The following is a 15,829-nucleotide window of genomic DNA, read 5'->3' as shown; positions in this document are numbered from 1 at the left end:
AATGGGGAAGGGAGATGATACAAATAAAAATGATCCATTGCTTATTCTACTGGTTTTCCATTTGCTTATTTTCGTTTAATAGGGCTTGAAATAGAAAGGATATACAAAAAACAGTTGACACAAAGTTTTACTTTGTAATGAATGCCAAGAAGGTAAATGCTCTGTGTCAACTGTTTCTTATATACTCCTTATTTCAAGCCCAAGCACTCTATATTACTGTCAGTATTTCTAGATGAAAAAGGAGTTCTAATCTACATGAAATGTTGGGAAAAAGAACTGAAAAAGGGGATTAATTTATTTCCATACACACATTATCAAAATTACTTTCATACATGGAACAGAAGTACATTTTAAAATGTAGATCTGAGAGATTTACATTTACATTACATTACAGGTTTCTTCTCGACCTCAAGGACAAGCTGACTGAGGACATAAGACATACACTTCAGAAGACAAGTATTAGTTTAAAAAACATTTTATCCTTTCTAAACAAAACAATTCAAAAACTGCAAAAGGTTAAGAAATTTTTTTGATATTACATCAGGTAAATCACTAAGGTATATTCAGATCTTTCTAAAGTAGAGATAATTCTCAGAGCTGTCTCATTTTTGCTCAAGCCAAAAGCCTAGAAAATAACTAAAAGAAAACAAGCATGCTCTATGGTTATGTTCTGCATAAAATTACATTAATTTCACAGTAATTTGGATGATTGGTAATAACATTTCAAGAGTGAAGAGCTATTCTAAATACCATTCAGTGATATCCCATATTTTTCACACTATGAGACGCACTTTCCCCCCCAAAAAAGTGGATGGAAATGTCTGTGCATCTTATAGAGCGAATATTGCGGCAGAAGGAAGCGGCATTCGCCACCACCACCTGTCACCGCTTTCGTCGCCGCCAGAGAACACAGGCCTTTGCTGCCGAGCAGCTGATCGGCGGTTGGATTGGCCACCTGGAATACCGCCAAATGGCAGCGGTGATCCCTGCCACCTAAAACAGCTGATCGGTGGTATTCCTGGAGGTCGATCCAACCGCCAATCATCTGCTCAGCAGCAAAAGCTTCAGCGTTTCCTGGCAGCAGCAGCAGATCAGCTCAGTTGACCGGTGGTGGGCGCAATGGAGCAGAGCCCTGACAAGCCATGTGTTGGGGCTGAGATAACGTGCTGAAGCTGACCAGGCTGCAAGGATGAATACCGGATGGATGTTGGGAGGCAGAGGCAGAATTTTTTTTTCTTGTTTTCCTCCTCTAAAGCTAATGTGTGTCTTATGGTCCGGTGCGTCTTACAGTGCAAAAAATAAGGTAATATTAACGGAGTGGTTTTTTAAGTCCTGAGACATCAATGCACTATATATTGTACAATCAGTTCTTAGTGCTAGTTTAAGCCAGTTATTAATGTTATCTAGAATCTTTAGAATTTATATACAGAATTTTAAAAATCTTACCCAGCAAAATTAAGATCACTCTCAACATTCCCAAAATAATTGTCTTGTTCAAATGAATCTGAAAAAAAGAAATTAGGTTCAGAAGTACAATATTGTAATGTCAAAATTAAAATATTTAAATTTTTAATGTTTGATTTATTATAATTTATTGTAGAGAATCACAGAAGGAAAATAGCAGCTACCGTGTTTCCCTGAAAATAAGACTTTGTCTTATATTTTTTTGCCACCAAAAAAGGGACCAGGTCTTATTTTGGGGGATGTCATCCACTGACTAACCTCACTTGCATGCATCAGCCCTGGCTTCCTTTTTGCTGTCAGAGCCCTTCAGGAATTTCTTCTACGACCAGCAAGGTTTTCCTGAAGGCCTCTGCAGCTAATAACAGAGCTCCAGATCGATCCAGAGCTTTGTTATCGGCTACAGAGGCCTTCAGGAAAGCCTTGCCAGCCTTGCCGGCTGCAGAAGAAATGAGCTGGTAAGACAGGTACCAGGGTGTGTGAGGCCAGGCTACAACTGTCCAAAGTAGGGCAGCTCCACCCCCCCAATCCCCACCCTAGCTTAATTTTTACCCATGCACTCTGGAGTGGGCGGGATATTAATTAGGGCTTGTTTTGGGGGTAGGGCTTATATTGGGAGCATGTGTAAAAATTAAGCTAGGACTTACTTTCAATTAAACCCAAAAAGAAAATGTTAGAAAGTAACTTAAAGTAACTAAATTCTCTTTAGTATAGGTGGGAGGGAAATGAAAGCATTTTCAGGATTTCAAGACTGACGTAAAATAGTAACTGCCACATTCAAAGTAAATCAAATGTTCTGTGTATCATTTATGATTATTTACCTGAAAGGAGGAACAGAACAACATGCATAGCCTTACCTAATGCTTTTTCAAATTCTTCATCATCCACATCTTCTATACTTTCATCATCTCCCACAGGCTTCCTTTTTTCTTTGTCCAAGTCTAATTTTTTATAAAACCTGAGAATCAAAAGAATATTGCACATGTACATAAAACTAGTTTGGTGAGATATGTCTAATCTATTCAAGTAATACAAACAGTTCAGGATTTTGCTTTTATAAACACTGTATCATTTTAAAGTCATTACAGGTAGTCCTTAGGTTACAATGGCAATGAGGAACAGGATCACCATTGCTAAGCAATGCAATCATAACCCCAATATGTGCAGGTCATTAAGCAGGAAGAAGCAACTTACCACCTTCCCTGATAGCTGCCCCATTGACCTTGCTTATGAAAAGACAGCAGGGAAGGTTGCAAATAGTGGTCACATGACTGTGGCTCCCTGGCATCATAATCATGACCCAAGCACTCAGACCATAATCACATAACCATGGGGTTCCTGCGATGGCTGGAACTTTGAAGACCGGTCATCCATTTTTTTCAATGCTACCATAACAGTAGTTTTGATTTGAAACCACAATTGGTTGGTATCACTTGAGAAAAGCAAATATGTTTATCAAATTATTGCACCATACATTTAGATTCCATTACACTTCACTTATTATCTGCTAAGACGAAAGGTCTTTTTTAGGCCAACTGTGAAAGCATTTCTTCCAATTAACAAAGATACTTTGCCATATACTGCTTTGAGATAAAAATAGAACCCTTTCAACATTCCCCAGTAATATAGTATGACAGACATGGAAAATTATTTTGACCTATTACTGTTTTATTATGAATTGAGTAGTACATGCCATCAAATCAGTGTCAACTGTTAGTTTCCACATGGGTAGGTTTTCTCCATGACAATCTGTCCCTAACCTGATCCATCAGGTCTTCCAACAATGCACCCATTGCCACTGTGAATGAATCCATCCACCTCGCTGGATTCTCTTTTCTTCCACCATTCCCAGCAACAAAGCTTTCTCCAGAAAGCAAAGTGTTCACCTAATGTGTTCCAAGTAAGATAATTTGAGCCTGGTCATTTCTGCTTCAAGTGAGAAGTCTGGATAGATTTGTTCACTGATCTATTACAATTTCCAGCCAATCATTTCTATTTATTTGCTGTTGTTTACCTTTCCTTCTCTCTTGTGTACTGTTAATTCTTTAATATTGATTTTGATTGACATAAGTGATTCAACAGGCTTCATTTTGCTAGACATCCTACTGGGAGTCAATTGACGCACATGCAAATAGCTAGAGATAGTCTTTGAAGGAGCCATGAAAGTTTTCCAGACAACATAGCTGATGTAATGCTTCAAGAGGATGCTAATCTGGTGCTAGCATTCTTGTTGAAGTGACTCTTTTGAATACATTGCAAAATACTATGTCCTAAGATGCTATCAAGGCAACTTTTTTTGTGAGGGCTTGCTCTCTACTTCTCAATAGCAGAATATCAGGGCTGAAAAATCAATAGCAAGATTTCCCAAAACAGCTACTGAAACTGATGGCAGGGGGGCAATTTGATTTTTAATGGAGGCAATTTGAACCTTGTTTAAACCAAGTTAATGGCCTTTTAGGCTTTCTCCGGGTGAATAGAGTTCACTTTTTGAGTAAAATAAGAATTATATGTCACCCCGGAAGGGGGGGGGTGGCATCAGGATTTTAGAGATGCTTAGGAAGGGCATGGCCAAAAACAGGTTGGGAACCACTGCTCTAAAGATAATATGCACTTGTAAGAAAAAAAAAACCTCCCCACACTCAGTCAAGGATAAAAGGATAACTGGTATACCAAAGTATAATTTTTAAAAATATGTAATTACCTGTGGAAAAATACTTCATCTACAGGTATTTTGCTTTCGTCTTGTGAAAGGAATTCTTTACTATTCACTAGAAATAGAAATATTAAATATGTCATATGTCATATAGATTACTCTTACACTGATTAATGCTGCTAGCTCTATATAAAAATAGATTTATATAAACAACAGAAACCTATGAACACATTAAATTCTTAATAATATAAGGCTGACAAGAAGCAACAACTCTGGAACTTGGGACATTTAAGCCCAGATACTTAAGTATCCTCTCTGCATAAGTTTCCTATTTCCTATCCTAAATTTACTGAATAAGAGATTTGAATACAATGATTTCTTTCCGTTTGGATCCCAAAGCACAACACAATTTGAAATTATCAATATCATTTCAACGTATTTTAAATAAATTAATTTGATTCAAAAGCTTTAACGAAAAGAAGTGTTATAACATGGAGAATTCAATTAATGAGGCTCATTGGGGGTTGTATCCATCTAGTGTCCCTCTGCTGCTGGAGGGATTCATTGATGAAGTACCAGCATCCCAAGAGAATAAAGAAAGTGATGATTTAGATGATTTACTACAGTTTATTTATCCTCTTACAATCCTCCAAAATTTTTAGATCTTTTTCTCTTTAAAAAAAACATTCATTGTCACAATGCTACTGAAAATGCCCTATTTATAAAATTCCAAGGCAAGTAAAAAAAAATCCTTCTGAATTAAAATTATATAGGTATGCCTGGTGTGTATATTGTACTCAAATTTTTAGGAGAAAGGTAGAGAAACAAATCTTCCCTATTCCTCCTCTTGTATCCAGTTCTAATTGCTACTCTAAATTCATGAGAATGAAGCTAGACAAAAAGATATCAGTTCTTGGAATTAGAAAGACAAATAATATTTCAACAATTCTTCTAATTTAGATTAGCTGCCAATTTGAAATTTTACCCCAAGCAAACACGAATACATAATATCAGAACAAATAACATTCATTATATAATATATTTAAGAAAGTTTAAATTACTTTCCTTGTTTAAACCATTTAGTCAGAAAAATGTAATTATGTGGTACCTTAGGACAGGGGTCCCCAACCTCTGGTCCATGGACCAACACCGGGCCACACAAACAAACAAAGCCCCATTTGCAGGATGCAGGCAGCATACAAAACCACACACACTCCAGCCCTCAGAAAAACCTCTTGCCACAGAACTAGTCCCTGGTGCCCAAAAGGTTGGGGGCCTCTGTCTTAGAAGAAATGCCGTCCCAAAAATTACTATTTTTAATTATACTCAGAAAATTGAGTAACTCCTAGTCTAGTGCTACATTTGCATTCATGAAAATCTCTTCGATCCGATGGAAGCCTCTAGGAATGGAAAAACCAAATGTGCTTGCTAATTATCTCTTTTATCCCTAAGACCCTTGAATTCAACCCAGTCCAAATTTGCTCTAGAGGATTGAGGAAAACTCCAGAAAAATATAGCTAGTATTTTGGGAGCTGCAGGAGAAATACCAAAAAACTTCCCTTGTATAATAGGCATTTCTGTTCATAGGACCCTCTGATTCAGAAGACTTCAGAGAATGATATTCAATGGACATAACACATTTTATGGCTTCTATTGAAACGTGGACATTACAACAGTGTTATAATAATGACAGGAAATTACTAGTGATAATCTTTATAATTGCAAGGTATTTTACCTGCCAGATTTCGCACATCATTCATGGACTGTTTCTTCTTTGGCTGCATTACCACACTACTGGTATTCTCTGCAAAAATAAGTTAAGAGATCAAACAAGCTTATAATAGTTGCTCATGTTAACTTTAATCTTTGATGCTTTACTAAACTAAAGGCTTCATACCTTTGCCTTTGTGAGCTTTGGGATTTCTATAAACAAAACGATCCAAAAACCTCATTAATGTGAAATCCTGTAGCGGATCACCTGAATATTCAATGTAATTACCCTGCATCAGAGAGAGAGAGAGAAAATTACATTTACAGTTAGCACCAAGAAATATGCAGTGGAAATTTTAATTTTAATACTATTTTTTTATGGTTTTATAATGGTTTTATATATGTTCTGTTTTTTATTAGTCCCTTCCTGTGACATAGGCAGCCATATAAATTCGATTAACTAAACAAGTCTTATCTACTTAAAGTGAACTATTAACAGGAAGATTGCCAGGATATGACACTGACTACTTAAAACTGTAGGGGGAAATTGTAATTCTATATTATCTGGATCAAAACAGTACTTCCAGTCTCTTAAAGAATAAACAAGATAGTAATAACTCTTCCTGTTCTACTCAGTAGACATGTAAATACCAAACAAATAGAATCAATACATTTATCTGTTAACATTGTTGAAATGAAAATCAAATATCTGCATGTTGAAATACGTTGACAAAGTCTATGTCTAAACTATGTCTATGTTTAATATAATCAATTGGCAAGATGGCCACCTTAAACTAGACTGGTAGGCAAATTACACCCCCATTTGTTTTTTGCTTCCTTTCTGTGTTGTAGCCTTTCTCTACAATTCATGGACAAAATGTAAAGGACAATAAAAAATTCAACTAACCTCTAGAATTCTTTTTGCAAAAACAGCCACAGATGGATGGAAGTGTTCTGAAAGCTAGAAAGACCGAAATTATATGTTCAATATTTTAAGATGTTAAAATCTCTAATACTGTTAAAACTACAAAGAGTTATTCAAGTCAAAAGGGAAAAAATAATTGCACAATACAAATATTTATTACCATAATTTCTTTGGTATAATACATTGTTTAAAGATGTAGGTCTTTAGTACTACTTGAGTACTAAAGTTATTTGAGTACTAGAGTAAATACTCAAACCTGCATACCTAAAACTGAATGAAAGATAAGAAAGATCAGAGCAAAATGCAAACTCAAGAATTTCAATTCCTTCTAATACCACACCTGAGTGACTATTCATCTTGTGCCCTCTAAACCAAGGGTCTCCAACCCTTGCAACTTTAAGACTTGTGGACTTCAACTCCCAGAATTCTGGGAGTTGAAGTCCACAAGTTTTAAAGTTGCCACGGTTGGAGACCCCTGCTCTAAACAGTACCTTCCAGAGTTCCCAAAAATGTATATATAGTTTGCTAAGTATAAATATCTAATGGAATCATTCTCCTCACTGCCCTAAAGATAGGAAATCATATTTTATTATTTAATTAATTCTATAATTCTACTTGTCTTTTCATTTGGATCTTAAGACACAGCATTCCTCATTTTAGCTTCACAAGGTCCCTATGAAGAAGATTAGGGTAAGAAACATGACTTATCCAAGACATTGAAAGTAAGGAGGGATTTATTCACAAGAAAGATACGTATCAGAATGGAGAAGATGGATTGATTATATTCAAAATAAGTATCAGAAAAGAAAATATCAAATAGCTTATGAATGAATAGTTTATTAGAAGTATTATGTTACCTATAGAAGTATTATGTTACCTATAGTGGAGTTAAGGTTTCAGGGGGGGAGTTAGTACTTTGAGGATAAGTAGGTTAATCTAGTTTATGATTGTTAAATGAACTACCTTGTATTTTGCTCTGGGAAGTCTGGGGGGGAGGGGTGAATGAGGGGGGGAAAGGGTGGGGGGAAATGGGGGGGGGAGAAAATTCTTGGGTTTTTTTGTAAAACTTTTCAATAAAAAAAAAGAAAGTAAGGAGGGATTTGAGTCTGTGTACTCTGTAACCAATACTGTAAAGACTGGGCAATCATTTTTGGCTCAGATACTCACTTATTTTGTGCTTTGCCTGGGAAAGCAGCATGAGATATGGCTAATGATATCATCATCAGGTGGAATAGAATGACTGAAGCAGCATAAATGAATTGTTATATATTTATACACACACACACACATATCTATACAATATCATGATCACATTAGGCAGATTTTTCCTCTAATTTTTCATACTTGAAAATTTGTACCTTCTTCAGTTCCCAAAAGCTTGTTCTATCAGCTTCACAATAGGAAGGGTTTCGGGATAATGGGTCGTAGCTACCTGTGCCTTTGCTACCTGTTAAAGAAGAGATTTTTATTGCTTTCCAAAATAAATTAACAGAAATACCTAATTAACAGAACAGAACAAGAAATAGACTTTTTTACAATAAACAACCTCTCCAACACCTTAGCTATTGTGTATTTTACGTCCTGGACCCGAAATCCATGTGGTTTACATGACAAAAGACAGTGAAGAGCAGCATGGCAAGCTAATGGCTCTTACTACTCCAAGTATAGTTTTTAATGATATGATAGTAGAAAGAGAATGAGATATTTTAGATAAAGCAGGAATCCAACCGATCAAGAAAATAATAATTCTTCTTGGAAGAATTTGACTCTTAGCCCAACAAAATTCCTATTACTTCAATTCCCATTCTGTATTCTTACTTTTCAAAAATTCTTGGGAAAATTAATACTTATTCACTTTAGTATTCACATCCTTCTGCTGACTCTTTTAACTCTTTCATATAACAAAGCAAACTCTGAATAATGTTCCTCAAATTAAAATCTGCAAATTTTAAAACTATTTGCTAAAACTTCAAACCCTATTATAATGATAGTTGAACAAATAGATTTTTAAAACATTTTTACCTGCTAGATTCTGGTGATGTATCCAAGATGCCTCTGAAGCCTGGTTATGAGGTTTTGTAGACTGTCCTATATCTTCATTTTTTATCTGTTTGTCTGCATCTACAAGGTTTTCTTCTTGTTCTTCAAGATCATGAAAATGTTCCTCATCATCTGATTCCTATAGAAAGAATCAGTTTTAAGCAAGAATGATCAATATAGAAAACAAGATAGCTCTTAGAACAGGGGTCCCCAAACCCTGGTCCACGGACTCGTACTGCAAACCAGGCCACGCAAGCAGCAGGCAAGCATACAAAGCTCCATTTGCACAAGCAGCGAATGTGCGTGCAAAACCAACCCACCCCCCCTCCATTGCTTGTCCATCGATCCAGAAAGGTTGGGGACCACTGTTTTAAAAGATAAGCAAGCAAATACAGTTTGATATTAACTTCCAAAAATCACAGAAATAGTTTCAAGATAGTTTATAAACGTAGAAAGAAAGTTGCTTCAAAACAGCAAAAAGCAATTTGAAGGGTAAACTGTGAAAGCAAAAGCAAATGTCAGACGGTTACATAAGGCACATCAGTGAACAGAATTTATATTTCATTACATTTTTATAGTCTTATCTCCAATCTTAATTGGAGTAGTCTTTACTGTTAAACATGTGTAAGATTACAGAGATAAATAGCTACATCTTCAGAATTGACTTTGAAAATCCCAGCATTGATTTTGTTATGGTATTTATTTTGAACTAGCACTCCACAAAATTACATTTAGGGCTTTAAAAACAATGCAATAGCACATTATCTAATAAAACGTAATGGAAACCCAAGTATCAACGAGAATGAAACTGTCCTTTTTTTCCTAAAACGTAATTATTTCTGTTAATTGAATGTAAACATTCAATTTTTGGGACAACTTAATTGGACCTAATACAATTATACATTTTAAAACTGACTGTGTCTAACATACCATTTCTTTGACAAAACAACCTTTAAGTCATAACCTTTCAAGGGGATGTTTTTGGAGGAAAAATTCAAGTCAACCTTGACTTCTATGGCAGGTCTATGCAGTTTTCTACAGAGCATTTTGGATGTGATTTGCTCTGTTTTATTCCTAGGGCTGAGAAAAAGTGATTGGCCCAAAGCTATCCAACTGACTTTCACCCCTAGGGTAGTTATGGTGGTCTAACTCCAATACCTTAACCACTAGAGCAAAGTGGCTTTCAACACAGTTCACAAATACTTAAAATTATTCTGCAATAATTTCATTTAGAAATTAAGTATACGATATCCAGCATAGGGCCTGATATTTATTTTGGTCTTGAAAATAAAACACAAGATTATAAATTACAGTACAGTAGAACCTCCGTTCTACTGTAATAATCCATTCCATGGATTATTCCACTCCGTTCTACTGTAATAATCCATTCCATGACTTCAGTCGCAACCCAATTTGGTCGTGACCATGAGACTGACTGCACATGCGTGTACCAAAAAAATGGTGCGGAAGGGGAAATTGCTGCAGCTGGGGAAACTGCCACGGCTGTGTTTGATCACCACCTGAGTATTTGTTCGTGACCAGATGCAAAAATTTTGCGAAATTTTTGGTCGTCACCCAATTTGGTCATAGTCAGAAGCATTCACAACCAGAGGTTCTACTGTACGCATCAGTGAGGGTTGTAGTGGCACAGTGGTTAGAATGCAGTACTGCAGGCTACTTCTGCTGATTGCCAGCTGCCTGCAATTTGGCAGTTCGAATCTCACCAGGCTCAAGGTTAACTCAATCTTCCATCCTTCCGAGGTCGGTAAAATGAGGACCCAGATTGTTGGGGGAAATATGCTGACTTTGTAGTCAGCATACAACCCGCTTAGAGAGGCTTGTAAAGAACTATGAAGTGGTATATAAGTTTAAGTGCCATTGCTATTCCTATTTTTCAACTATTACAACTCAGTGGGAAAGATATTATTCCTCAGACCCATCTGACTCTAATTATACACAATATACCACTAATAGTTGATCCTCTCAACTAAAGGATAATTGGTAAAACAAGCATCTTCAAAGAGCATTTTAAAAAATTAAGTTAGTAGATAAGGTAGGCTAAGAAAAAACATGCAACCAGAACATATCATACCACATGATCCTGCAGCTGTACCCATAAGCCTGGTTTTATTTTCAAAAGTTCAGACACAAGATACAGGGCCCCACAGGCAAATGGTGGCATTTGTCCACAGGTGACTTGAAGTAATCGTTTCACAAAAGCTTTAACTCGTCGCAATACTGTGTCAGCCTTCAAAGATTTGTAGACAAGGTTGAGAAACATGGATGGTTTGGCACATAATGCTACTCCGGGATCTAGCAACTTCCTGCAAAAAATATTCATATTAGATCATTGCAAATATTTTATTATTTATCTCCACTATCTCTCTCCTTGCTTAATGAGATAACCTAAAGAGAGTTTTACAGAAGCTAACTATACTGGACTTATAACCATCCATTTAGTCACCATTCAAAGTTACAAAATCCAACACAAAACTGGACAATATTTTATTTTATGCACATGCCTGTTGGATATAAGGGGACAGAAGGACAAAAAGGAGGACACATCCTTTTGTTGGATCTCTGGTAGCACTATGCTATGATTATTTTCATTCAATTAAATTTAAGAATAAATGTGTTACAGTTAAAGGCATGCTTATATATGTGTTTACAAATTAAAAAATGAACAATCCTAATACTTACAACTTGTTTATGAAATGATTTTTAAAAATCATCAAGCCTCAATGAAGAATTCCATATTCATTGCAATTTCAGGTTTACATTATCACTAAACTGTGAATTTTAAATGGCAGAAGAAATTCTGGTTACAATAAGGGTTCTTGTTTCAACCACCAGGAGAATTTCAGAAGGAAGATGAAAAAAATTACTAAAAACATTCAAAAATGGGGACATCTGGGAGAGAAAATGGCTAAAAGCAGAGCTGGCAAATATGGTGGAATGAAGAACCAGAGTAGATCAGTTCACTGGAATTCCTCTCTGGACAAGAGAACTTGAGATTGCTCACCATACAGTTGCTCCTCTTGAGAAGACTGCAAAACAGCAGTCTCGAGTGGGATTAGAACTCTAGAGATAGCAACATCTCCATCTTGCTCAAGCCACAGTCAGTGTCTTTATAGACACTACAGGTTTGCATACAACCTTTTCTAATCACTTTCAAACATGTCTTATTAAATACTTCTCAGGTATTAAGAACTTTTGGGCTGACATATGAAAAGAAATCAAGTTCTAGGATATTATTTGAACTCTGTTAAAAATAAAAGGAAGGAATATAAAGTTGGCTTAATTAATTATCAATGTTAAAATAGATAAATTGTTATCTCTTGCTATCCTTTAATGGATTTTCATAATTAGTACTGAAATGTGGTGGCTTTAAGGATTTGTTAATAGATAAGAGATGGAATGTGGAAAGAAGAGATCATTTGTTGTATTTTAAGAGAAGTGATAAATTACTAAAATCATTAATACTTATGACGAAGTGGGATGTCATTTCTTTACATATTTCTTTTTTCTTTACTATACTTGTATTTTTCTTTTCTGCTTTTTCTATTCTTTCTTTCTATTCTTTTTTTTTAGTTTGTATTTTTATCTTTGTAATTGTAATTTTTAAAGTATTATTTAAAAACCAAATAGTTTACACATGCATGAACTCTGCAAAAAGACAGGTTAGTAGATATGAGTAATTAGTTGGTATAGAGAGGTGACTGAAGTGCAATTGTGTATAATATCACAATTTAAAGATATATTTAAAAATGTAATAATTATTATTTGAGAAAACAATATCTGACAAATCAAAATATGCATGGCACTTACTTATATAAGGCTATGTAATATCGGTCAGAGATAGTCTGATTAGAATCCATCACTTGAAACAGCAACATCAAGGCCTGTATGCTAGTATTGAAGTTCACAATGTGTAAAACTTTAAACAAGGTATCCATTTGGTCTTTTATTTTTTCACTGCTAGTCTGAGCATAAGGATATGCTCGATTCACTCCAGTCAGTAGAGCACTAAGCATTTTAGACCCAACATCCTTCTTCTTAATGCAAGATTGGAAAAAACAAAAGTAGAGTGTTGTGAGTTTATTAGCCAGCTCACTTTCTTCGTGGCTAAGAACTATCTGGTTCAAAAAGCAAACGGCATAGTATTGTGCTTTGGGGCTAATATTTGATCTGTAGAGAAGCCTCTCCACTTCATTACACACTACTCCTTTCATATTGGGATGCTTATGAAGCAAAGTCTCAAGAAGATAAGATGCTTTAGTGGCTACTTTGTTCTGAGGATCTCCCAGTTTATTGACCAACTGAACAAGGAAAGCCTTTTCTTGCTCTACTTTATTACAGAGCAATTCATGGGCTGCAGATAGTGCACGACCCTTTGTTGCTATCAAGGGATCATGAGTCAGTGATTCTAACACTTGCACAAACTCAGCTACCCAGTGCTTCAGGTGATGCTCAAAATACCACAATATTAAGCGCCTGTCTCTTGAATCCCTGTTGCCACTTGAAAGCTTCTCCAGATTGTCAAAAGGATGTTGAGAGAAAGTGTGCAGTTTTCGAGTATCTGGCAAGAGATGAGACACGAGTAGTTCTTTGAAAGTATCCAAGGCCATTAAGCTCTGCCTTCTGCTGCCTTTCTTTTTGATCATATTAACCAGGATCTCTATAAATTGAAGTGAGTGAACAGGAGCATCTTGGATAAGAAGAGTCATGGCAGCCATTCTATCAGCAAGTGTTCCTGATGATACCACTGTCTTCATCCACGCAGACGATGATCCTTTCTTCAAATTTGTGTTGTTTTTGTAGAGGTTTGTTTCCTGTTCATAAAGTTTTTCAGCCAAGGCTTTGCAACTGGATACAAGAATTTGATTTTGAGTTTCAGCAGAAAATTCATTAGTATACTCCAGATCATACCATTTCCCGCCTGGTTTTATCAGCAATGCCTGTCGCACATGAAACTGAAAAGCTTCTTCTTCCTTTGCTTTCTTTGTTCTCAGCAATGATGTACTGTTTTCATTGCTAATGGGGATTGGCTTTTTCACTTTAGCAGTATTCAACTGAACACTTACTTTGCTTACTTTTTTTTCTTTTTCTTTTTTTCCTACCGTAATTACATTTACTCTTTTTTGATTGGCATTTTCATTTGGGGGAGATTTTTTCTCTGGTTCTATTGCTGCTTCCTTCTCTTTTTCTTCTTCTTCTTCCAGGAACTTTTTTGAATATTTGCTCACGCCTAGTGAATTTATAAATGTCTCTAATTCACCTTGACTTAAATCGTCAATTGCTCCTTTTTTGCCCCCATCTACAAGCTCTTCTGATTCATTCAAAGCAGCGAGCATGATATAATCTTGCTGTGTAAAATAAAATCAATAAGCTATATTAGTGCCTTTAATTCACAACTGATAAATCATGTGATAAGCAGTTAAATCAAACAGGAAAGTGACAAGATATATTGCAAGTAACCCAAAACAAAGGTTTAGGTTTAGGTTTAGGTTTATTTAGATTTATATACCGCCCTTCTCCCGAAGGACTCAGGGCGGTGAACAGTCAAAGATAAAACACATACAATATAAAATTTATTTGGCCCATACTAATTAAAACACCCCTTTTTTAAAAAGCAAATTAAAATTAAAATTAAGCAATTAAAAAGAGTTAGGCCAGCCCAGCTTGTTGGAATAAAAAAGTCTTGAGGGCATGGCGGAAAGTGTGTAAATCCGGGATCCTCCGTATCTCCGGGGGGAGCTCGTTCCAAAGGGCAGGTGCCCCCATAGAGAAGGCTCTCCCCCTGGGGGCCACCAGTCGACACTGTTTGACAGACGGCCCTGAGGAGCCTCTCTCTGTGGGAGCGTACTGGCCGGTGAGAGGCTACCGGTGGCAGAAGGTGGTCTCGTAGGTACCCAGGTTCTAAACCATGGAGTGCTCTAAAGGTGGTAACCAATACCTTGAAGCGCACCCAGAAGACCACCGGGAGTCAGTGCAGCTCGCACAGGAAAGGTGTTACATGGGAGCGCCATGTCGCTCCCATAACCACCCGCGCGGCCGCATTCTGGACCAGTTGGAGCCTAGAAAGGTTGTTGAATATTAAACTTTCCTGTACCTAATTTATAAGACTGACAGAAAGACAGTGTTTTGCTTTTGTGTTAGGTTAGGATTTTAATAAACAGTCACAAGTATGCTATGAGAAAAGTTATACTTTGCATTTTGGGGGGGACCCTAAAACATTAACAGCTCAACCAAGTGTCCTAAACCTTCTGCCACCCCAGAAAAGACATAATCTGTTCCCAAATTGTTCAATCCAAAACCACTGTAACTATATGTTCAAGATTTTGCAAGCATCATCATCTGTTAAAAGTTTATCATTTAAATGCACTTCGGTGCCAGAGATACTGGCTGTATTGGGCAAAATCCTGCTTGCTATCTAGTTTCACAATGCATTCTCAGTGGTCATCCAGATGCTGATCAAAAATGCCACAAATTTTGGCATTTGTGGATTTGTTTTCTCCACACATCCAGAAGCCAGCAAGCTGGCACCAAGGACTTTATCGTGATTAGACACGTCACGGGGGGGGAAAATACAGCACTCAACCAACTCTTCGAATAAATAAGAAAAAAACCCTCGATATGAATTAAATGTTCTGCCAAGGATTTCAGCTTCCCTCCTAAACACGGGCTTTCACAACACTCCGGTCCCTTATTGCCTCAGTGACTGGCTCTTACTTTAGTCCCGCCGAGGCGCAGCACCTCCTCCAGCGTAAATTCACTTTCATCGTCAGCCCCATCGTCGTCGCTATCGATCTCCTCACGCTCCGGCGGCGCCATTTTCCCGGCCAGACCACGCATGCATAGCGATTCCCCTCGTTTCCGGGAAACAGGGAGGAGCGACCTCTCAAAGGGAAGGACTTGGAAGATAGGGAGTAAATAAACGAACTACAACGAAGCGTCTCTGGCTTCCTAAAATATATCGGGGTGGGTAGGGGGGGGAGGCCTCGCGGTTATCTAAGAACATGTGTAGGACAACCGTAGCC

At 36.9% G+C, this 15,829-nt stretch overlaps 1 protein-coding gene across 1 annotated transcript in view; it reads right to left on the bottom strand.

Annotated features, from left to right (window-relative positions):
- Positions 1-15,806, bottom strand: part of CEBPZ (CCAAT enhancer binding protein zeta) — a 19,746-nt gene extending 3,940 nt beyond the window's left edge. Inside the window, exons 1-11 of the mRNA XM_034428176.3 lie at positions 15,522-15,806; positions 12,618-14,155; positions 10,882-11,113; positions 8,772-8,928; positions 8,108-8,196; positions 6,732-6,785; positions 6,012-6,114; positions 5,850-5,918; positions 4,163-4,229; positions 2,319-2,419; positions 1,447-1,504 (exon numbers count right to left, since the gene is read on the bottom strand). Coding sequence (XP_034284067.2) covers positions 1,447-1,504; positions 2,319-2,419; positions 4,163-4,229; positions 5,850-5,918; positions 6,012-6,114; positions 6,732-6,785; positions 8,108-8,196; positions 8,772-8,928; positions 10,882-11,113; positions 12,618-14,155; positions 15,522-15,644 — 2,591 coding nt within the window. The 5' untranslated portion in view covers positions 15,645-15,806. The remainder of the gene's footprint in view (positions 1-1,446; positions 1,505-2,318; positions 2,420-4,162; positions 4,230-5,849; positions 5,919-6,011; positions 6,115-6,731; positions 6,786-8,107; positions 8,197-8,771; positions 8,929-10,881; positions 11,114-12,617; positions 14,156-15,521) is intronic.
- Between the last annotated feature and the right edge of the window lie 23 nt (positions 15,807-15,829).

This window comes from Pantherophis guttatus, chromosome 1, assembly GCF_059756535.1.
Source record: "Pantherophis guttatus breed Tessera chromosome 1, ASM5975653v1, whole genome shotgun sequence".
Lineage (NCBI taxonomy): Eukaryota > Metazoa > Chordata > Lepidosauria > Squamata > Colubridae > Pantherophis > Pantherophis guttatus.
The sequence above is the reverse complement of the archived record's forward strand: the minus strand, read 5'-3'. Positions and strand labels throughout refer to the sequence as shown.